This window comes from Halichondria panicea, chromosome 1 (assembly GCF_963675165.1).
Source record: "Halichondria panicea chromosome 1, odHalPani1.1, whole genome shotgun sequence".
NCBI lineage: Eukaryota > Metazoa > Porifera > Demospongiae > Suberitida > Halichondriidae > Halichondria > Halichondria panicea.
The window spans coordinates 12,147,923-12,171,397 of record NC_087377.1 but is presented as its reverse complement, the minus strand read 5'-3'; the positions used below and the strand labels follow the sequence as shown (position 1 = coordinate 12,171,397).

Sequence of the window (23,475 nt, the reverse complement as noted above, 5' to 3'; positions counted from 1 at the left end):
TGAGTACATAGACGTGTACTCAGCTCTACATTATCTGGCGGGTATATTTAAGACACTTCACTAATGTCTTGGAGCTCAAACCATGGAGCATATTGAGTTTAGTGAGGCGAGTTTTGTAGTCTGTTGTTCTGGGACATGTAGCCTCCTAGGATAAACTTGGTTTCCCTTTGTTGGACGGACCATAGATAAACGAAAATAGTATAATTGTATGATCACTGCAAGACGTTATTGGGGGCAACTAGTTTGGCATCATCTGCACAAGTTTCAAAGTTAATTTTTCTGGTAGATCATTGATATAGACTAAGAAAAGCATAGGCCCCAAGATGCTTCCTTAACTTGAGGAACACCAGATACATGCAAAACTCGTAGAGGGGAGGAAGCTCTTCTACCAATTGCCATGAAGTGTTGTCTATTAGTGTTTGAACCATGTCTATAGTTGACCAGTGATACCTAGCCTCCATGTGAAGCATGAGACGTTTTATTACGTCATTACAATGACATCACTGCATTCGCTAGTGCTTTCACTTTCTAGATACAATTTACATGAGCATATTTTGTGTATGTCAGCCTCCGTGGTTATGAGGGAGTTCCTCCCAGAGACCAGCCAACCAGTAATGATTATGTACATTGCATGACCCTTTATCATTTATGTCCATCAAATAATGGTTATAGATTGCATGACCCTTTATCAGAGCTAAATCCCTGTCTCACTTGATGTTTATTGTGTAGTGGATCTTTACCACCTGTTTTGTCTCATTGCAGCTGCTTGATTGACTATTAATGGATGATGAAGAGTTAATTACTCTGGAAGACCAATTAATTAACCTAGAGGAGCTGGCAGACCATGTAAGATAGGATCAACTGCATGGCAAAGGAACTCCTGAGGCTAGTGAGTATGTATAATTATAGTCAGTATACATTTTGGGATTAGAAGCAATTTATTATTCAATTACTGTTCTTCCTCCCCATTCCTCAGCTCCTCTGATATTGATCATGGACCGGCTGTATTTGGCGTGGTGCATCGTATTCATGACAATCCAGACCAGCAGATGTACTCGTGTGGTTCCCTGGCCCCCAAAATGAGGAAGGGAGGATGTATGGACTCACACTATCACAAGCTGGGAGAGCTGTAGGAGAAGAGTGAAGGGTGAGGGTGTGTGATATGTGTGGATATGCTATGTGATTGAGGGTGTAGTGGGGTATGGGATAAAGGTATGTTGATGTTGTGTAGATTAGGTGTACTGATCATGTACAAAGATGTGTTTGATAAGGTACTTTGTACATGTGCATGTGGTATAAAGGTGGTGGTCACTGGTCACTAGTGGATCCAAGGGTTGAGTACAGCTTGTGAATGTGTTGTGTGATGTAAATTGAGGCAGTTTTACTAATCTTGTACCCCCCTCTCCAGTTTCATTCTCCTGCTTGGAGAGCTGAGTGATGTAAGTGGGTGTGGTGACCGAGTGTCCTCCCTCCTCCTCCTCTGTGCTGAGACACTACAACACAGACACTACCCTCAACACATCAACCTCCTGGAGACACTGCTCAAACGGGTGAGATAAGTAAGATATAAACTCTCCAGTTGCTTTAGTGATAGTACAAGTGTATGGGTTGAAATTTCTTAGACACCAGTGCTTCACTGAAACAGAGTAGTGCAGGGCCGTAGCCACCAGTCAGGTTAGTCAGGTTTCAACCTGACCACTTTTTCCGAGGTGAATAGGCAATGGTCGTCACTACAGTAAAGTGCTTCACTGAAACAGAGTAGTGGATTGCACAGAACATTTAATTGCTTGTATTTGTATTTGTATTTTTGTTGTACGCTACATTTATTTTGAGTGCATGTGTTCAATGTTGCTCTAATACTCTCTTTCTCTTTCATGATCATTTCTTTGAGTGCGTTCAATGTCGCTCTAACACTATATTAATGAGACTGTATAGAACGTATAGAAGACATTATTTACAATAGCACAGGTTAACGTTTGCTCCAAAACACTTTTGTGTCCATTGTTTAAACAATTTCAATATGTAATGTATACACTCCAGTTATTAATTTACATGCATCTCCCTCCACCCATGTCACAGAGCAGTGACAATGCCCTAGTGCAGTCTGCTGGAGTGGACTGTCTCACCTCACTCTGTCAGCTTCTGGGGAGAATGATCCTCAGAGGGAGAATAGAACAACATGATCCAACGTGAGTCTGCGTAATGATATCTATAGTTGTTTACTGCATAACAGTTTCTATTATTATTATTTATATTATTATATATGAACATTAAACTCAAAGCCCTGCTTTAAGTTTAGGTTTAGGATGACTTTACCTATAATTATGTACATTCGGTCACTTCAGCCACTCTCTCCACCACTATTTATCCTTGTTGCTCCACCCACTCTCTCCCCCTTTTCCACCACTAAGTTTTAAGCCACGGCTATTGTAACTAACCGGCCAAGCTGCACTGTCCTAAGGGTGGCCGGATTAACGATAGTCTACTGTAATGAGTGTGGGTTCATTGTCAAAAAACTAAAACCTCTTATGATACATGTACCATCTAATACTGTTTGAGTGAAGCAAAACATAGCGAGACTCGTTAATAATAATTTAAAATGCTTTATGTGCTGTGATTTATATTTGCTGCAGGAATCTGGACAAGTCTGACAATAAATTCTGTTGTTTTTCTTACTCTTTGTTATGTGAACAGATGCAGTGCTACATGTATTGTTTACATTGTAATGAAAGCTGCAATAGATTATTGAAAGCTATAGGGTATATATAATGCACATACTACCACACATGCACCGTAGTTATAACAACTTTCGAGTTTGGTTCAAAAGATTTTATTACTCGATTGAGGAAGTCAGAAAAACCACGGTATAATAATGAAAGTTTTATTGCTATTGAATATTAAAATAAAGAGTGAACGAGGTTCACAGTCCTACTGGTCCATACGCCTGGTTAGTGTTCAGTTCAATCTCCTCTGTGGGTGACACCTCTTCATAAACAGGACCAGCTAGTGTATAGTGGGTCCTACGTTAGCTTGTCCTTCAGTTGCCGGGAAGTACACCGTCTTCTTACGAGAGAAAACATGCATCACTAGGAGCCCAGTGAGGAATCCAATGACTAGAGTGACAATGAAAGTGATGACCACACTGATAGCGACAGTTGCAGAAGTGGAGAACAAAGGAGCGACAGTAGAAACTGTGAGATGGGATATATAGTAGATAGCAAACAATTACAAAGCTCATCACCTTCAGTTATAAGTACACAAATGATTGCCTCAGGCTCTGTGCTCCAGACTCCAGCATTAGTGCAAGTGACGTTGTTGGGTCCAGTCAGTGAGAGTCTACTGTCACACTGGTAAGTCAGCACTGTTCCCTCTGACACTATCTCGTTCAACCACCTCTCATAGTCCACTATACCACCGTTGCAGGGCTCAAGAGGAAGAGAGCAGTTGACTATAGGGACGGTCAGATAATGACTATGAGTACATGTTTGTATCTCAATCAGCTCAACACGAGCATCCAATAACCTGCCATTGAATAGTTAAGAAAGTGTGGAATGAAAGCGGTGTACGTAAGCTAATACAATTCACAGAAATTATAGAATGAAGGAAATCAAAAATCCTCTGAACAAGGCCAAGCCAACTTAATTACACGCTTCACGAATGTAAGCGAGTCACTTTTTGCTAGAAAAACACCCACAACCACCCACTCCATAAGGTTACCATAAAACTCAGTGTGGTTTAGGAAGCCTAACAATTTAAGAGTCTAAAAACTCCCACTCTTCAGAATTTTTTTACCGGCCTGCCTAGAAGTTGGCTTGGCCCAACTACATTTCACCTGGCCTCTCTATGCACACCAAGCTCCCAGGAGTGTCCACCCACTCTCCCCTATCCCCCACATCAGTGCATGTACTGGTTCTCACATCAGGAGGGAACAGTCCCTCATCACAGCGATAGATTACCTGTGAACCCAGTGAGAAGGGTGGTGTCCCACCATTGATGTCCAAACTGCCTCTAGACGGTGCAGCAGGAGAACCACAGCTGACTTGGGGATATGATTCCTTTTAGAGAGTTAATTGCCCCTATATGATACCTGTAATCGGACTGCTGCAGTCAAAGGTCCCAGGGTTAGGAGACCACCCGCTACTGCCACAGGTTGAGGTTCTCACTTCACTATCTCTACTACAAGTGAAGGTGAACATGGATCCACCAATAGTGACAAGAGGTGTGTTGGTGATGGTCACACCAGCAGCAGTAGACGGTGTGGGACACACAACTGCGTTAAAAGTATACCTGATTGTTGTATATGACCATGAAATGGCTTACTCATATCCTCAATTAAACTCTCTTGACTCATTCCAACACAGTTGACAGCTCTGATGGTCATATTGTAGGGAGTGTTGTAGGAACAGTTATATCTGTGCTGAGGTGGTCTCCACGGTGACTGGTGACCCGGAGAGAGGTGTTGGGGAGATGGTGACGACATAGCTGACTGACACACCACCAGTAGAGGAGGGAGGGTCCTAGTCCAGAGTGATAATAGAGGAGCTGAGTTGGTTTAGAGTGGAGGATACTCTTGAATTGAGTGGACGTGAGGGTGGATCTGCATGTGGGTATATTAATCACTTGTTCCACACTTTTATATAATGTTACAAAACAAAGAGCAGTCAACTCACCAGCCATAGTGATGGTATGAGGACCCTCTCGTGAGCTCGCTCCCATGCAAGCACTCCACCATAGTACCCTCTACAATGGAGGCCTCAGACAGTGAGGTGAGAGTGGCAGTGAGCATTAATTCCTCCACTGGAGTCAGTGAGAACACCACGGAATGCTGGATTACCTCGTGTGACATCAATGTTGCTGGTGTCTAAAGTTATGGTGAATACTTGTAGTTGTGGAGAAGTGACCGTCCATCGTATGACACTACCAGGCAGAGTGCAGGTGAAGGTGACAGTGTCATCAGGACAGGACACAGTGGAGGTGGATGTCAGTGTGGCTGCATACAAAAATAATTTTAGCTAAAGTCAAGGTTCTAGTGCATGAACACACAATTATACCTAAGTCCTACCTGCAGCAACAGCAAACAACTGAATAATAGTAACTGCTTTTACTTGCATTTTAGATCTATTGCAGAATCTAGATCAATAACATTTTAAGAACACAAACACCACTAAATTGCTTGTGTTAAATTTGTGGGTGTAGTCTAGATCTAGAGAAACATTAAAGAGCCCATCTTCTACCTTCTATAGGTTATAGATCTGATGGTGAACTGGTCAGTCAAGTCAGTCACAGTAACCTTTAGATCCTCCCCATCTTCATAATGACTCTGATGACACAAGCTGAGGCTATATCTAGAACTATTTGGGTTTTAGTGGTTGGTAAGTCACTGTAGTGTATAGGTATTAATATTCATTGTGAGAACAGAGAGAAAGTACCCTCAAATGAACAATCACGTTGCATGTTTCATCTTATGAAATCATTATTTTGCAAATGAATATGACTGTAGGATTAATGGCTATTGGGGAAGATGAATTAAGTAAGGGAGTCTGAGGGAAGATTTTCTTTTAGCTTATCAGAGATGCAATTAGCCTCCTCCACAAGTCTTGAGTGAAAAAAGGGCTACTGACTGTTTGCTGCGCATGTGCAAACTTATCTTGTAACATGTTCCGTACAACTGAACATTAATCCAAACAATCAGAGTACAAATTCATATAAGTCAGTGTGCATGCATGTACACATGCAGAGCTATAGCTGCACAAAAGAATAGTAAAATTGATGTAGGTTTGTTGTAACACTTCACTCTATGAGCTATTTTTCTTCGGCTTTGCCAAGGCTATAGATGGTCATCTTCACTGTTAACAGTAGGGCCTGAACTGTAGATACTGTATAATATTAGTATAGATACGTGATTGAAGAAATAAAACGTCATGCACTGGATCATTTACGTTGTTATCCAAATTCCCCAGATTTCTGAGAATAATTATAGTTATTAAGGTAGCTTGAAATTGAGAGAAAATAAATGTGTGTGTCCTGCCTATACTAGAGTCTATAGTGTCTATGTTTGCAAATATCTAAATCTGATTCTAGATCTCCTTCCTAAAGGTGTACCCTTGGTGCTAGGTGGTCTGACTCGTGACTACACTGAGACCCCCTGTGCTGGAGATGTGATCTCACTCACTTGTACAGTGCCTGGGGCTTTGCTGGAATGGGACGTACCTGATCCAACAAGGGACTTGATACTTGATAGAATAACAGAACTTCCATTCCAACGAGATCAGTACACCGTTACATTTATCATGTTTAATTCTACCAGTTCAGTGATCACCTCAAGTTTGAGTTTCCCTGCGGTGGAGGGAATCACTATTAGTTGTCTTTCTTTATTGCAGCCTGAGTTGAGGGAAGAACTAACCATACTGACAGCAAGTGAGATTATATGCATGCATAGCAAGTTTTGCAAAGCATAATACTTTTCTACAGCTAACACACCACCAAATGGATTCAGTGACTCAATTCTGAGTAGCTCAGCCAATAAAGTTAGTGTAACTGTTGGTTGGAACCCTCCTACTGAGACTGGTGATCGAACCTACACAGTGATTATTTCACCTCTGGCCCAGCTCTCTGCTACTGTCCTCACATCCACCTCCGTCACTGTGACAGCTCAATACAATTTGAACTACACTGTCAGTGTTGTGGCTACCAACTGTGCTGGGAACAGTACAACTGCTGAGTATAACTTTTTGATTGGTAAGCTGCCAAGTATCAATATTATTAAACACACATACAGTCACATTAATTTCTGATTTCCTCTCAGGCGGCTGTCCTATGTTGACCAACTCTACAAACAGAGCCTTTGTACAGGTGTCCAGCAGATTGCCAGAATCCATAGTAACCATCCAGTGTGACGCTGGGTATGTATCTGCTGTTACAGTGGTTACATGTGAGAGTACACTGATGTGGAGTCCAGATCCTGAGACTACTGAGTGTAGCCAACTTACCCAATCTCCCCCCACAACTCGTGAGTCAATTTGCTTGTAAGTGTATATATGCTTACTTCTCACGATAATTCCAGCTCCTCCGATGAGGTGCACAACTCAACTGTACCCACCAAGGAATGGCACCATCAGTGATCATTCAGTACCAGCTACTCCTGGTACACAAGTGACCTTTCAGTGTGACGATGGATTGTTCTCTGAAGGAATAATGACTGTCACCTGTCTAGCTACAGGAGAGTGGGACAAAAATCCAGGGGAAATTGTCTGCAAAGGCTAGTGTTTCCGTTACTTGCATGTATTCACATCTATATTGAACCACCTATATACAGCTCAATCCCCAACTCTATTCACTGGTACTGACCTTGGAATTGCTGTTTCCGTTAGTGTGGTTGTCACGGCAGTTCTGCTTATGATCATTGGATTCCTCACTGGAGTCCTAGTGATGTATCTTTGCTCTCATAAGAAGGCAGCAGTATACTCCCCATCAGCTGATGGACAAGCTAACGTAAGACCCACTGTACCAGCTGGTCCTGTTTATGAGGAGATGTCACCCAAAGAGGAGATTGAACTGAACACTAACCAAGCATATGGACCAGTTGGACTGTAAGAATTGCCATTTAGCGTTTTTATGTTGCTGCACTCTATATATACAGTTTGTTGTTGTACATGTCGATTCATAGGACTATATAATTAAAACAATTTTGGTATGTAATTTTGATTATTACATAGATGTCTCAGTGTCACAGAGAATAATATTGCATGCATGTTATACCAATTCCTTTGGTTGGGGAAACTGCAGGTGCATGACAATAATTATATATTATTATGATGTGTACAGCTACATGCCCTATAAATTATAATAATTATTCTCAGTGTTCAATCAGTTCAGTCCCAATTAAACCAACACAATGAACTGTATGTCTATACATTCAGCTTCTCACTATATATACTCAATATAAAATTGTTTGCATAGGAAACAAGAGAAACACCATGAATGATGGTGTTTCTGTTGAATTAATTGAAGTTGAATTGAATTGATTAGACTGTCTAACAGTTGTAAAGAATCAAAAAGCACATACATGCAAATGTACGTTGCTATATAACAGAGAGGAGTTCAAATTCCGGATGACAATAATTATGATATGAGGTGCAATTCAGTAATAGATAATTGATTACAAGTGGGAGGAATATTGTACTGAAAGCTAAAATGGGTGAGTATCTTTTTGAGATTTCTTCTGGCTTATTTTCTGACAAGCTTTAGTGCTGGTAAGAAAATTACAATGTTATATTTGCTGCAGGAATCTGACAGAACAGTAACTGTTGTATAATTAATGTAGCTTAATTCTCTTAATTGTTGTTGTTTTTTCTAACTCTTTGTTCATCAGTTTAAATAATTATATGAACAGATGCAGTGCTATATTGTTTACATTGTCAACATTACGTACCTCATACTGAATAATGAAAGCTGCAAGGAAAACAACAGATTATACTATAGGTATATATAATGCGCATACTACCACACACCGAGGCGTAGTTATAATAACTGTCGAGTTTAATCACTTGATTCATAAAGAAACACACCACTTTATTCTATTTCTGATTGAGGAAGTCAAAAACACCACGTTATAATAATGACAAATTTACAGCAAAAAATAACCTCCTGCCTGTATTAGGGAATGCAATATAAATTATTATATTGAGACAATCTCTACGTATAGTTATATAATTATAATATACGAAGGGTAAAACACTATAGCCTCTATCATGATAGTCTGTAGAACAAATGAAATGCCAGAATGATCACAATTAATTATAACTCGTTGAATATTAAAGTGAATGAGTTTCACAGTCCTACTGGTCCGTATGCTTGGTTTGTGTTGAGTTCAATCTCCTCTTTAGGTGACACCTCCTCATAAACAGGACCAGCTGGTGCAGTGGGTCCTACATTAGATTGTCCTTCAGTTGCCGGGAAGTACACTGCCTTCTTACGAGAGAAAAGATGCATCGCCAGCAATCCAGTGAGGAACCCAATGACTAGAGTGACAATGAAAGTGATGACTACACTGATAGCGACAGTTGCAGAAGTGGACAAGGAAGCGACAGTAGAAACTGTGAGATGAGATACCGGTAAATAGCGAACAATTACAAAGCTCATCTATATATATATCACCTTCAGTTGGTGGCACACACATGATTGCCTCAGGCTCAGTGCTCCACACTCCAGCATTAGTGCAAGTAATGGTGTTGGGTCCAGTCAATGAGAGTCCATTGTCACACTGGTAAGTCAGCACTGTTCCCTCCAACACTGTCTCGTTCAACCTCTCATGGTCCACTATAGCACCGTTGCAGGGCTCAACAGGTACAGTGCAGTTGACTATAATTATATGGACGGTTAGAAAATATAATATGATTATACTATGACTATAGCACATGACAGATGTTTGTATGTCATCAGCTCAACATGAGCACCCAATATTATATGACCTGCCATTGAATACAATTGTAGACAGACCATGCAGATCGACAGAAATTATTTTTCGCGGAAAATTTTTTTCTGATCATTTACATTTCACCTGGTCTCTCCCTGCACATCAAGCTCCCAGGATTCTCCACCCACTCTCCCATACTCCCCACATCAGTGCATGTGCTGGTCCTCACATCAAAGGGGAACAATCCCTCGTCACAGCGATAGGTGACCTCTGAACCCAGTGAGAAGGGTGGTGTCCCACCACTGATGCCCACACTACCTCTAGATGGTGCATCAGGAGAGCCACAGGTGACTGGGGGATCTAATGAGGACACCAATGAAAAGAAGCATGTACAAATTTATGTAATTAAGATTATATACCTGTAATCGGACTGCTGCAGTCAAAGGTCCCAGGGTCAGGAGACCATCCACTACTGCCACAGGTTGAGGTTCTCACTTCATTGTCTCCACTGCAAGTGAAGGTGAGCATGGATCCACCAATTGTAACAGGAGGTGTGTTGGTGATGGTCACCATAGCAGCAGTAGACGGTGTGGGGCACACAACTGTATTAAAGAGAAGCAATCAATATCGTATAAAGGAGTACATTAGCTTACTCAAATCCACAATTGAACTTTCATCTGTTCCAACACAGTTGACAGCTCTGATAGACACATTGTAGGGTGTGTTGTAGGAGACAGTTATCTGTACCGAGGTGATATCCACGGTTACTGGTGACCCGGAGAGAGGTGTTGGGGAGATAACGAGGACATACCTGACAGACACACCACCAGTAGAGGAGGGAGGGTCCCACTCCAGAGTGATATTAGAGGAGCTGGGTTGATTTAGAATGGAGGACACTATTAGGTTGAGTGGAGGAGAGGGTGGATCTATGGGTGTATTATAATCAGTGATACTTGTTCCGCACTGTTATGTTACAAACAAAGAACTCACCAGCCACAGTGATAGTGAGAGGACCCTCTCGTGAGTTGTCTCCCACACACTCCACTGTAGTACCTTCTACAATGGAGGACTCAGACAGTGAGGTGAGAGTGGCAGTGAGAGGTCCACTGGAGTCAGTGAGAACACCTCGGAATGCTGGGTTACCTTGTGTCTCATCAGTGTTGCTGGAACTCAATGTGATACTGAACAAAGATACTAGGCCTTGTGTATCAGTAGCCGTCCACCGTATGAAGATACCAGGCAGAGTGCAGGTGAAAGTGACAGTGTCATCAGGACAGGACACAGGGGGGGTGGATATTAAAGTGGCTGAAACAAATTGTGTGTTCGATCCAGTGATTAACACGTACAGATCTATGATATAACTTACCTGTAGCAAGACTAAACAGCTGGATGCTGATAATAACTGTCTGTACTTGCATTGCAGGAGCTATATATATAACTAGCTGGTACAACAACAAGTTTATTGATCACCTATGATTGAACACACCCTCTATTGAGGAAGTCAGAAAAACCACATCAGAATGTTGATTAATGTTGAAGAAGTCAACCATAATTATACAACTATAAAAAAACAAAATTCCAGAATAACGAATGTTGTAAACTGTGCTAGGCTATAGCTAATGCCTCTCGCCATGATTTACTTTCGCTCAAAAAGTATTAGAAAAGAGTTTTCTTTGTATAATCATGTAATTATTGTTGAACGCATACACACTTTGAGCAGCACAGATAATTATATCTGATATGGCTTGATGAATAATTAATAATCTCTTCAAGGATAGAACTGAAACAAGTAGATCTACAATGTACAAATAGTATTTTGCATTTCCGCTCAATGAATTCGAAAAGGGGTGTATCTGAAATGAAGTCAGAGTTCACAAGGGCTTGCTTCTGGCAGTACACACATGCAGCTTTCAGCTGTTTCTCTGACTCTTGTAGCTAACAAATAGCTATTGTGCAGTGGTCTCAGTGACTGTTTACAGTGGTTAGTGGTTAGAATTAACAATGTGCGAAACCAGATAATTCTAAAAGATGCAGCTGTGTCGACAGTGTGTGGTTTCACAGCCGGCTTATACAACACTCATCAGCTACTTCGAGCACCACTATAAAAACGTGTGGCGCAGACAAAACAACTCTGTACGGTGAAATTGGACAGACCCTATTTTTGAGCCTGGTCGAGAAAGATGCTTTTTAGTTTGCAAATCTATGAATCAAAATCCAAGAAAACATGACAGGCCTGTTATATGTTGTTCATTGTAGCTGTTGGGCAGTTGCAGCTAGAATAGACACACACACGCACACACACACATACACACACACACAGTCAGCTTTACCGTATCCCTCGTGTGGCTATACGCCTCGAGGCATAATAATTGAATGCTATACGAGTTTCAGCCCATGGTTAGTATTGATTCAGTTCAATTTCCTCTTTGGGTGACACCCCCTCATAAATAGGACCAGCTGGTGGAGTGGACCCTACGTTAGCTTGTCTTTCAGTTGCCGGGAAGTATACTTTGGTTTCTTACGACAACGTAAACTACATGTAGGAGCCGAGTGAGGAAATCGATAGGGGGGCGCCAGGAGAAACTATACCGTAGAACTGGAAAATTTGGCGGGTCATTATAATTATTTGGTGAATGAGCCATTTGAACTGACTTGTCAGGGTTTCATACATGCAAGGGGGAAAGGAGATATCCTCTGGTTGAAATCCCCCCCCTAAAATGTGCATTCAGGTACTAGTTGTGTATAATCAGAACGCTTAGGCAATCCCATGGAAAACCAATCAGAATACACCTCAATCAAACTTTTTCCCCATGTCCTGGATCAGCGATGTTGTAACAGAGTCTTGAAAAACATTTTTTAGCAATGTTTGGATTTAGACCCTCCTGTTTGAAGTTCCTGGATCCGCTCCTTTATATTTTCCCCCCCTCTACTCTGTATGACACCCTGCAGTTGGCGTACGGTTTTTAACTAGGCGATTTTTCGATAAAATCTGCCAAACCGCCACATTAAAACACCCATGCACCAAATGTATATACAGTAGAACCTCGATTATCCGGACACCTTGGTTCCAGAAGCATTAAGAACTAATCAATAGAACGGATCATCACCATGTTGTCACGGCTATTGCACAGTTAACTGCTCTGATGGTCATGTCTGATGGTCATGTCCAACATGGAATGTTTGATATATTGAAGTGTGCCGAGGTGGTCTCCACGGTGACTAGTGACCTGAAGAGATGGTTGGAGAAATTACGAGGATATATAGCTGACAGACTCACCACCAGTAGGAGGAGGGAGCTGAGCTGGTTTTGAGTGGGGGATATTCTTGGGTTTAATGGAGAGATTAAGAGGTAACATTGCTATCATTATGCATGCAGTATGTACAGACTGACTTCACCTCACTGATGTTGATGAGAGTGGACATTAGAGTTCCACCATCACTGATCACAAGAACAGCCTCAAACAATCACTACAGATCCAAATGTGTCCCTTCTATCAACTACAGAATTGTACTGACATACACACCCAGACTCTGCTGGAGGACCTACTAATTACAGATAATACTCTCCATCTCAATGCAATACCGGGCACACCGGAGCATGTGAACAGAACTGCCTCTCCCTCCAGGACACACCACACTTGTGTTGAATCAATACTAGAGAGGCCTCTGTATTGAAATGGAACAGGTTCAATCACACATGAAGTACAATCTTGTCATGCATTCATACCTCCTACCTGTCAGTGAGAGACATGCAACCATCACTGCTAACAGAAGATGCTCACCAACAAGTTCACAATATTTAACAGGGCAAATGATTAGCAAAAGCAAAATGTGACATACATAATTATAATAGATTAATAGTCTGATACCTCTCCATGCAAGTGGGACCTAGATCTAGCACTAAAAGAAGCAATAAATTATGTTTACCCATGTATGCATGGTGCTGCTGTTGTCCCAGACTTCCAATATGGAGTTGACTTTTCCTGCAGCTAGCTCTACCATGTCAAAGTAAAGATCGTTAATGACTAAATTGCTTACTTTGTGGGCTGAAGAGAATAGTATTACTACATGTTGGTGTTTGTTTAGCCAGATGCTGAAGGATACATTCTTTTGAAAGCAAACTGTTGACAATAGAGATGAATGCAAACAAACAGTTTAGTGCAAACAAGTAGCTATAGCTACTCTGCATATCGGTTTCGATTCTTATAAACCTGATTGACTGCAACTCAGTGTGGCCTCTAGGACAATCTCATTGACAGATCATTGCCTCACTTGTCATAATGAAAAATCAAATGTATCATAAAACATAAACTCTTTTCTTGGTGAAACTATGAGCTCTACAACAATCAGTACCACCATGCACACACAGACCGCCAACAACACCTCCAACAGCCAACTATATAGCTATACTGTAGGTCCAAAGGCAGCAGCCCTGCCACCTAGAGCTGAATAGATGATAATGTAGCAGTAAATCATAAGTCCCAGTGTTAAGGAGACTTCATTCCTGTCTCCAACCCATGGCAAGTGACTAATGGTGAGCATGGATCCATGAATTGTGACAGGAGGTGCATGTGTTTGTGATGGTTAAAACACATAGTGTGGGACACACAGCAGCAGAGGAATCAAAATTTAACTTTCATTCAACATTATTGTTGTGCGCATGCATGCGCAATAAAATCATGTAGAATTGGTCTCGAGTCCCATATCGTGTGCCGATGGTTTATGACAAACAACATACGTACAAATTGCGACGTTGAACACTATAGGTACAAGGGACGTACTCACTTCGCTCACTCCGTGCAATTAAGTGTACAGGAACAGATGTATATAGTGAATATTTACTTACAGTGCAATTTTAATTAGGTCACTTTCCATGTATTGCAATTCCCCCATTGTGTTGTGCAATCCCTTCACCCCTTTACTATTTATAAAGTAGCTAGCTGTATATCTTTTGTATGTTTGATGTTCAATGGGCAACACCTCCAACCATCGACCTCAACTTGTTATTATAGATAGTCTCGCACGTCCTTTCAAAACTAACTATAAACTAGACTAAGTATACAATAGCATAGCCTCCTTCACTGGCCTTCTGGAGCATTGCTATTGTTAGCCTCGATCCCAGGCCTCTCTTCGAGAAAGAGCGGCCTGGGATCGAGGCTAACAATAGCAATGCTCCAATACTAACTTGTAGCATAAATTGACTCATAAAGCATAATATTATATATCTATACATGTAGATTACTCTATTGAAACCTGGAGGTTTCACTGTATGTATATACATGTAGTCACTTATTATCCTAACTTCTTGATAATTATGCTGTTTCAGTACCAATATTTATGTATGTGCTGTGATGCATTTCCTTTAGGACAAGTTTGATTATTGCTTTTTGTTGATACAAAACATGTGATGGTTTTAATGAACAGATGTATAATTATTGATTAATACGTAACTCAGACTATACAACGTACTTGTACTATAAATCTAGCTTAAATGAGCATGCTGACCATAAAATAATTATAGCAAGCTATAATTATACTGACAGTTTTGGGTACGAAAACAAAATTCATGCTTCACAATCCTACTGGTCCATACGCCTGGTTAGTGTTAAGTTCAATCTCCTCTTTGGGTGACACCTCTTCATAAACAGAAACAGCTGGTGCAGTGGGTCCTACGTTAGATTGTCCTTCAGTTGCCGGGGAGAACACTGCCTTCTTATGAGAGAAAACATGCATCACTAGGAGTCCAATGAGGAATCCAAAGACTAGACTGACAATGAAAGTGATGACCACACTGATAGCGACAGTTGCAGAAGTGGAGAACAAAGGAGCGACAGTAGAAACTGTGAGATGGGATACCGGTAGTAGATAAGCAAACAATTACAAAGCTCATCCATCACCTTCAGTCACAAGTACACACTTAATTGCCCCAGGCCCAATGCTCCACACTCCAGCAATAGTGCAAGTGATGGTGTTGGGTCCTGTCAGTGAGAGTCCATTGTCACACTGGTAAGTCAGGACTGTTCCCTCAAACACTGTCTCGTTCAACCTCTCATAGTCCACTATAGCGCCGTTGCAGGGCTCAGAAGGAAGAGAGCAGTTGGCTATATAGGGATGGTCAGAAATGATATGTTTGTAATGATCCATACGAGCACCCAATAACCTGCCATTGAATACTTAAGAAATGTGGAACAAAGGTGGTGTACGTAAGCTAATATTGTACATCTATAATATGAACTTTTTCGAAGGAAATCAAAAACATTGCTTCTAAACAGCTACGTTTCACCTGGCCTCTCTCTGCACACCAAGCTCCCAGGATTCTCCACCCACTCTCCCCTACCCCCCACATCAGTGCATGTGCTGGTCTTCACATCAAGGGGGAACAGTCCATCGTCACAGCGATAGATGACCTCTGAACCCAGTGAGAAGGGTGGTGTCCTACTACTGATGTCCACACTACCTCTAGACGGTGCAGCAAGAGAACCACAGCTGACTTGGGGATCTAATGCATGAGATCAACATTCCTTTTAGAGAGTTAATTGACCATGTATGATACCTGTAACTGGACTGCTGCAGTCAAAGGTCCCAGGGTCAGGAGACCACCCATTACTGCCACAGGTTGAGGTTCTCACTTCACTGTCTCCACTACAAGTGAAGGTGAGCATGGACCCACCAATAGTGACAGGAGGTGTGTTAGTGATGATCACACCAGCAGCAGTAGACGGTGTGGAGCATACCACTGCATTGATTTAATAGTATGATAACCAAGTACGTATGTTTTATGACCTTACAGTTGCAGTCAAATAAAACTTAGAATCAATTACGTCATTCCCCATGAAATGGCTTACTCAGATCAATAATTGAAGTTTCTTGACTCATTCCAACACAGTTGACAGCTCTGATGGTCACATTGTAGGGTGTGTTGTAGGAGACAGTTATCTGTGCTGAGGTGGTCTCCACGGTGACTGGTGACCCGGAGAGAGGTGTTGGGGAGATGGTGAGGACATAGCTGACAGATACACCACCAGTAGAGGAGGGAGGGTCCCAGTCCAGAGAGATATCTGATGAGTTAGGCTGGTTTTGAGTGGAGGACACTCTTGCGTTGAGAGTAGGGGACGGTGGATCTGTGGGTATAATGATTAATAATAGAACTCCATCAGTCACTCACCAGCCACAGTGATGGTGAGAGGACCCTCTCGTGAGTTCTCTCCCACACACTCCACCATAGTACCCTCCGCAGTTGAGGCCTCAGACTGTGAGGTGAGAGTGGCAGTGAGCATTCCTCCACTGGAGTCAGTGAGAACACCATGGAATGCTGGATTACCTCGTGTGCTATCAGTGTTGCTGATACTTAATGATATGCTAAACCTTTGGCCTTGTGGTGGAGTGACGTCCCATCGTATGAAGATACCAGGCAGAGTGCAGGTGAAAGTGACAGTGTCATCAGGACAGGCCACAGGGGGGGTGGATGTCAGTGTGGCTGAGAAAAATTGTGTGCTCCAGTGAACATTGTATATTATGATGATCTATGTATATAAAACTTACCTGCAGCAAGAGAAAACAGCTGGATGCTGATAATAATAACTGTCTGTACTTGCATTGCAGGAGCTATAGCTACAACTTAAGTTTATTGATCTATGATGAAACACACCTCTTTCTATATATTGATCATGAGGAAGTCAGAAAAACCACATCAGAATGTGACAATAGGTTTTACAGCCAAAAATATACATGTTATGTTAAAGTCAACCATATAACAACTAGATCTATCTAGATGTCTATTAGTTGTTGGTATTAAGTTTTACAGTCCTAATGGTCCATACGCCTGGTTGGTGTTCAGTTCAATCTCCTCTTTGGGTGACACCTCATAAACAAGAACAGCTGTGGTGCAGTGGGTGCTACGTTAGCTTGTCCTTCAGTTGCCGGGAAGTACACCGCCTTCTTACAAAAGAAAAGATGTAGCCTCGATTCCAGGCCGCTCTCAGTTGAGAAAGACGGCCTGGTATACACTGTCTGCGCATGTGTCAGTTGCCCCAAGATCTTGGGGATCGAGATATCTTAGTAAATTAGTCAGTATATTGTATATTTTACAATGATGTCATTGCACAAATCACAGCAGAATAACACAGCTACTTACAACATTTATAGCCTCGAGACCAGCCGTTCGTTATCTGAAAGAACGCCTGGTCAAGTTCCAATGTAGCACTCGTTCTAGCTGAGTCAGCATTTTATAGCATCATAATGATATTCATTGGTAATACACCTTGGGCGGACCTTTGCGGGCAATTACCGGTCCAAGAAATTCCTGGACCATAGAACGAGTGCTACATTGGAACTTGACCAGGCGTTCTTTCAGATAACGAACGGCTGGTCTCGAGGCTACAACATTTACGGCCTAGACTAGTGACTAGTTTTGTTGTAATGGCTTCTACTTCTGTTCTGCTCTTGCTCAAGCTCTCTTCAGTGTTGAAAAATCAGATTTTGTCTTCTTTTGTACTGTGGTAGAGTGGTAGGCGTTTTTCTGTCAGTACCGACCGGCTCTGGCAAATCTACTTGCTTCCAGACGCTTGTTTGATGCCATCTCAGTAAGATCAGTGCTCCTCGTATGAGCCTAGAGTTGTGATGGCGATTTCTCTCTCTCTTGACACTAATAGTTTAATCAACCACATGGGTGACCATAGTACAAAAGGTTAATTGATATTTTACAAAGAGCTTTATGGTTGGTATTAACTATTGAATCCACCCACACGCAAACGGTGGTTACCAGGCCCTCTAGTGAGAGGGGCTGGGATCGAGGCCAGAAAAGATGCATCACCAGCAGTCCAGTGAGGAATCCAATGACTAGAGTGACAATGAAAGTGATGACCACACTGATAGCGACAGTTGTAAGTGGAGAACAAGGTAGAAACTGTGAGATAGAGTATGTATGACTGTATTTTGGGATAGCAAACAATTACTGACCTTTAGTATTAACTATACACATGATTGCCTCAGGCTCAGTGCTCCAGACACCAGCATTAGTGCAAGTGATGGTACAGTTGGGTCCAGTCAGTGAGAATCCATTGTCACACTGGTAGGTCAGCACTGTTCCCTCCAACACTGTCTCATTCAACCTCTCATAGTCCACTATAGCACCATTGCACAGCTCAAGAGGAAGAGAGCAGTTGGCTATATGGACGGTCAGAAAAGATATGTTGTATTGATCTCAATCAGCTTAATACGAGCAACCAATAACCTGCCATTGAAAATGTGGAACAAAGGTGGGGTGGTATATACGTAAGCTAATACAACTGTACGTCACAGAAATTACAAAATAAGCTTTTTCGAAGGACATTGCCTCTAAACAGCTACATTTCACCTTGCCTCTCCCTGCACACCAAGCTCCCAGGATTCTCCACCCACTCTCCCCTACCCCCCACATCAGTGCATGTGCTGGTCCTCACATCAGGGGGGAACAGTCCCTCATCACAGCGATAGATGACTTCTGAGCTTAGTGAGAAGGGTGGTGTCCCACTATTGACGTCCACACTACCTCTGGACGGTGTGGCAGGAGAGCCACAGGTAACTTGGAGATATAATGAGGTCAACATTACACAGTTAATCCGCTACATATATATAGGATACCTGTTCTGCATTCAAAGGTCCCAGGGTCAGGAGACCATCCACTACTGCCACAGGTTGAGGTTCTCACTTCATTGTCTCTACTACAAGTGAAGGTGAGCATGGATCCACCAATAGTGAAAGGAGGTGTGTTGGTGATGGTCACACCAGCAGCAGTAAATGGAGTGGGGCACACAACTGCATTGATTGATAAGGAAGGAATAATTATGTATATGTTTTATGACCATAAATAGCCTATACTTATATACAATTGCAGCCTATAATCAATGACAGCAGTCACCATAGCTTACTTATAGATCCACAATTGAACTTTCTTGACTCATTCCAGCACAGTTTTCAGCTCTGATGGTCACATTGTAGGGTGTGTTGTAGGAGATAGTGATCTGTGTGGAGGTGGTATCCATGGTGACTGGTGACCCGGAGAGATCTGATGTGTTGGGGAGACGGTGAGGATATAGCTGACAGACACACCACCAGTAGAGGAGGGAGGGTCCCACTCCAGAGTGATAATGGACGAACTGGGCTGGTTTTGAATGAAGGATATACGCTTGGATTGAGTGGACGTGTTGGGACAACTGAAAGTTATACAAATATCTCAACAGGCTTATATGAAGTATAAATACTCACCAGCAACCATGATGGTGTGCTGCTGTGACATAGGACCATTGTTAGTAACAGTACAGGTGACATTGCTATCATCCAGTACAGACACGTCATTGAGGTTGATGAGAGTGGAAGTCAGAGTTTCACCATCATTGATCACAAGAATTAACAGCCTCAAGCATGATCACTCTAGATCCAAGTGTCCTTCGAACACCAATTTGTGAGGGAAGAAAGATACTTTGCAGTGACATCCCTGCTGATGGTGATAGTAGATCCACTTGCCATATCAATGCAGTACCAGGCGAAGAGCATGTGAACAAAACAGCCTCACCAGGACATGCTACACTCGTGTTGGACATTAGAGACGCCTCTTTTTGGTAGAGAAAATAACAGCAAATTAAACATAGTATAATTTATACCGAAAAATATGATCTGAGATATAGTTTTCTTCTAAAATTAGCCTAGACATAGATGAGAGCCTCTTCTGTCTTAAAACTAGTTTTCAAGCCTTCTAGACCAACGCAATAGACGGCATAAGCCACAGCTTCACAGAACTCAGTCATAGAGATAAAGTATTACGGAACATATTCTTAGTAAACGGACTAATTTCCGGCATAATTTACTAAGGTTTTACGTTCGTAGTACGATTACCCATATTCTGGGTAATTTGAAGCGCATGCGCACTATCACCCCTGCAATAGGTACCAGGCCGTATTTTAATCGGCCTTGAATCGAGGCTAGAGCTGGGCCTGTTCTGCAATGAGAGTGGGGCCTTCTTGTGAAGCAAGGCAATGTATACGTTAATCTGAACAACTTAAACTTGCCATAGCTAGCTAGCTAGCTATATAGACAATCTATGGTTAGATTTTAGTTGCTCAAGAGCATACATGCACAGAGCTAAATTACGGTACTAAACTTATATATGGGGAAATAAATATGACAGGAAACAAAGTGTGAAGAATCTCTGCTTTTGTTTCCGGTTCCTGCCACACCCAGATACAATCAATACCAGGCCGTATTTTTCAACTTCGTTCTATTAAAAAAAATCGGCGTGGGACCGAGGCTACCGTGGGACAAGATCATCAAATCATCAACTCCTTACTGATGCTAACATTACCTTTCAAGCCTGATGCCTCAAATTTAACTGTCACTACCTGCATGCTTCCAATCACTATTATTTGCCTCCCAACTCTATACATGTACAATCATGCATGTACATGCCTGACATGCTATTGCTAATTAATTAAGTTAAAGCTATAGAATCTAGGCCTCAAGATTTAGCCTCATACACATGCAATCACATGAACTTACCTGCAACACCTATAGAGCTGATATTGTGTAGAGACAAAGCAGGAGACACCTTTGGACAAGAAATTCCATTTCTCCCATCGGCATTAGCTCAAGGTCGGTGCAGAGATAGAGTAATAGAGGGATTGGCAACGGGAGTAACTCACGTGATCATTTCACATTGATGATTTCCTCTCAACCATCCTTGATGCGCATTATTTCCCGGCACAACGCCCGCGAAACGAAGTAATATTACTTTTAGAGTCTCATGAGACTTTAGAATTGCGTATAGTAAGGCTACACGTGTCCTGTGCTTTATTTAAAGTGAAGTCCAAGCGTGGAAGAATTGACTGTGGTGCTCTAGAGCTTGAAAACTAGTTATTATTGGGCTGTGCCCCCTTTTAAGAAGCACTGCCGTAGCCAAATGATGTTTTACCTACAGATCCTGGTTATTTGTGTCTATGTTGACGAACTGGCCTGCATACATTTCCTTGGTTAAATCTCTTTTGTATGTTTTTTACATTTATAACCAAAAATGCTAAAATGAGGCTGTAAAAGACGAGAAAGTGTTAGATAATTATTAGTTTGTGCCCCTTTTAAGAAGCACTGCTGTAAGCCTATGATGTTTTACCTACTTGTTTTGTTGTGTCTCTGTTGATCAACTAGGCTGCATAAATTCTTGATTTTGATTTTCTTAAGCATGTTTTTTTTTACTTTTAGCTATAAATGTAGGCTACAAAAGATGAAAAAAGTCGATGACGTAGCGCATCACAGATAGTCACATTTTTTAGACCGTTGCCAATTACTTTATCTCTGGTCGGTGTAGCTGCCACGCCGACACAGAGAAGCTATAAATGTGCTGAGTCGGCTCTATTATTGTGTCTAGTCAGCAGTTTCAGAAAATAGCTACTGGGCAGTGGCCGCCTACTGGCATCAAGGAAATGAGCAGTCTGACTTCTTCCTCACACTCTCAGCTGTACAACATTGTGATCACTGCACCAGCTTCTGATTTAAAAAATGTACGTACCTCCCCAAACACCGTTAGCAGCGATGTCCAGTCGTGCTCCCACCTGTGCGTTAGCACTGGCTCCTCTAAGACTTCTCCTGTCACTGGGCTAAAATTCGGATTCGATGCATACATTGTTACATGCTTCAGTGAGCATTAACTATTAATTTAATCGTATTGTGGTCCCTCATAAATAAATATTCACGAGTTTTTATTTTTTCAGCATTTTCTCTTTTGCAGGTTCAAAGATCTAATTGTTGTACTACTATATATTTCTATTGCTATGTATATATAAGAGAATGCCATAAGTATGAAGATGCGCATGAATGTGACAAGTCACAAGAGGACAGTTCCGACCTATTAAACCAATCCGGCGGAGCCTGAGCTGCCGTGCATGGAGATACTACCTGCAGGACAATGGTTGAGGGACAGTGATGGTGTCTCTGAGGACTCAGAGGAGTGGTGTGGACCAAGATCTTGCTGCGTGTTCTGGGCTGGTCTGGGGGCCAGACTAGCCTCGATCCAAGGCCGAGTTTTCGCTTTTATAACGGTTAGGCAAACAACTAGGCCGGTGTAGCCTCGATCCCAGGCCGCTCTTCCTCGAAGAGAGGCCTTGTGAAGGAGGCTAGGCAAGAGGCCTTGTGAAGGAGGCTAGGCCTGGTGGTACTAGTTGTCTGCGCATGCGTCAAATTTTCATTGTATTTGTGGTCGGCAAAAATATTTGAAATGAAAATGCACAGAGTGAGTACACAAAAGATGCACATAGGGAGCTGCTTCACAAAGGCCTGGGGAGTTGCCAGTTGTGCTGCAGCACGATTACAGTGACCCAGGGCAACTTCAGGATGATTGAATGCCTTCAAATTACGTTTCAAAAAGATTTAGCAGGCTGCTGGACTTCTCTGATTCTAGCCAACTCGTGACTCAATTAAATTTTGCTTGAGAAAACGTAGATTATCTTGATGCCTCTGAGATACTGCAGCATGCAATAGAGAATACTCAAGGTGTTGTTCAGCTTCTGCTACTGTGTGTTGTGTCCACCTGCTTGGGACAGCAAGGTAATCCTGTGGTAGAAGCTATAAATCACTGAACAGTCTATACCTGATCCAGTGGCGTAGCCAGAGGGGTGCAGAGGGTGCTCCAGCACCCCCCTCTGGCCTCCGACTCTGCTCCACAAGTAACTAGCTAAGCTAGCTAGCTGATATGAGATCGAGAGTACTAGAGCTCTATAATTGCACGATCAACTCAAAACTCCACCTCTAACTATCTAGCTCCACCTCCAAATATTCATTCCAGTCAGTGCACATGCGCAAAGCCACGTGCTGAGCAGACCAAGGTCCCCCACAGAGTTGCAGACTGTTAATGTTCAGCAGCTATCACCATCATCATCATGAGTATTTTTCTGTTGAGCCCAGTTCACAGAGCAGCACTGCAACTGCAAGTGGCTTGCCCACCCTGTCCTGCTAATTCACAAGCAGAACCTGGTTAGCAGCTGCATGATTTAATTGTCACAACTCAAAACCTAGGACATCTTCAAATGAAGATGTGG

At 42.2% G+C, this 23,475-nt stretch overlaps 3 protein-coding genes and 1 long non-coding RNA gene across 4 annotated transcripts; 1 reads left to right on the top strand and 3 right to left on the bottom strand.

Annotated features, from left to right (window-relative positions):
* Window positions 1–2,814: 2,814 nt before the first annotated feature.
* On the bottom strand, window positions 2,815–3,477 carry LOC135350950 (uncharacterized). The gene is made up of 2 exons (XR_010399337.1): window positions 3,242–3,477; window positions 2,815–3,191 (listed from the first exon to the last, which is right to left on the bottom strand). It is a non-coding gene; the product is annotated as an uncharacterized LOC135350950 (long non-coding RNA).
* Window positions 3,478–4,862: 1,385 nt separating this feature from the next.
* Window positions 4,863–7,660, top strand: LOC135348968 (mucin-2-like). Its single transcript, XM_064547401.1, has 6 exons — window positions 4,863–5,372; window positions 6,097–6,417; window positions 6,472–6,738; window positions 6,806–7,009; window positions 7,064–7,258; window positions 7,316–7,660. The coding sequence occupies exons 1-6, from the start codon at window positions 5,315–5,317 to the stop codon at window positions 7,591–7,593; spliced, it is 1,323 nt and encodes a 440-aa protein (XP_064403471.1). The 5' UTR covers window positions 4,863–5,314; the 3' UTR covers window positions 7,594–7,660.
* A 912-nt stretch (window positions 7,661–8,572) lies between these two features.
* LOC135348765 (mucin-2-like) lies at window positions 8,573–10,894 on the bottom strand. Its single transcript, XM_064547086.1, has 7 exons — window positions 10,782–10,894; window positions 10,406–10,720; window positions 10,069–10,341; window positions 9,835–10,017; window positions 9,560–9,775; window positions 9,157–9,360; window positions 8,573–9,095 (listed from the first exon to the last, which is right to left on the bottom strand). The coding sequence occupies exons 1-7, from the start codon at window positions 10,831–10,833 to the stop codon at window positions 8,830–8,832; spliced, it is 1,509 nt and encodes a 502-aa protein (XP_064403156.1). The 5' UTR covers window positions 10,834–10,894; the 3' UTR covers window positions 8,573–8,829.
* Window positions 10,895–15,078: 4,184 nt separating this feature from the next.
* On the bottom strand, window positions 15,079–18,218 carry LOC135349037 (mucin-17-like). Its single transcript, XM_064547489.1, has 6 exons — window positions 16,958–18,218; window positions 16,581–16,892; window positions 16,261–16,536; window positions 15,969–16,151; window positions 15,699–15,914; window positions 15,079–15,516 (listed from the first exon to the last, which is right to left on the bottom strand). Exons 1-6 carry the CDS (start codon window positions 17,010–17,012, stop codon window positions 15,302–15,304), a joined length of 1,257 nt encoding a protein of 418 aa, XP_064403559.1. The 5' UTR covers window positions 17,013–18,218; the 3' UTR covers window positions 15,079–15,301.
* Window positions 18,219–23,475: the final 5,257 nt, after the last annotated feature.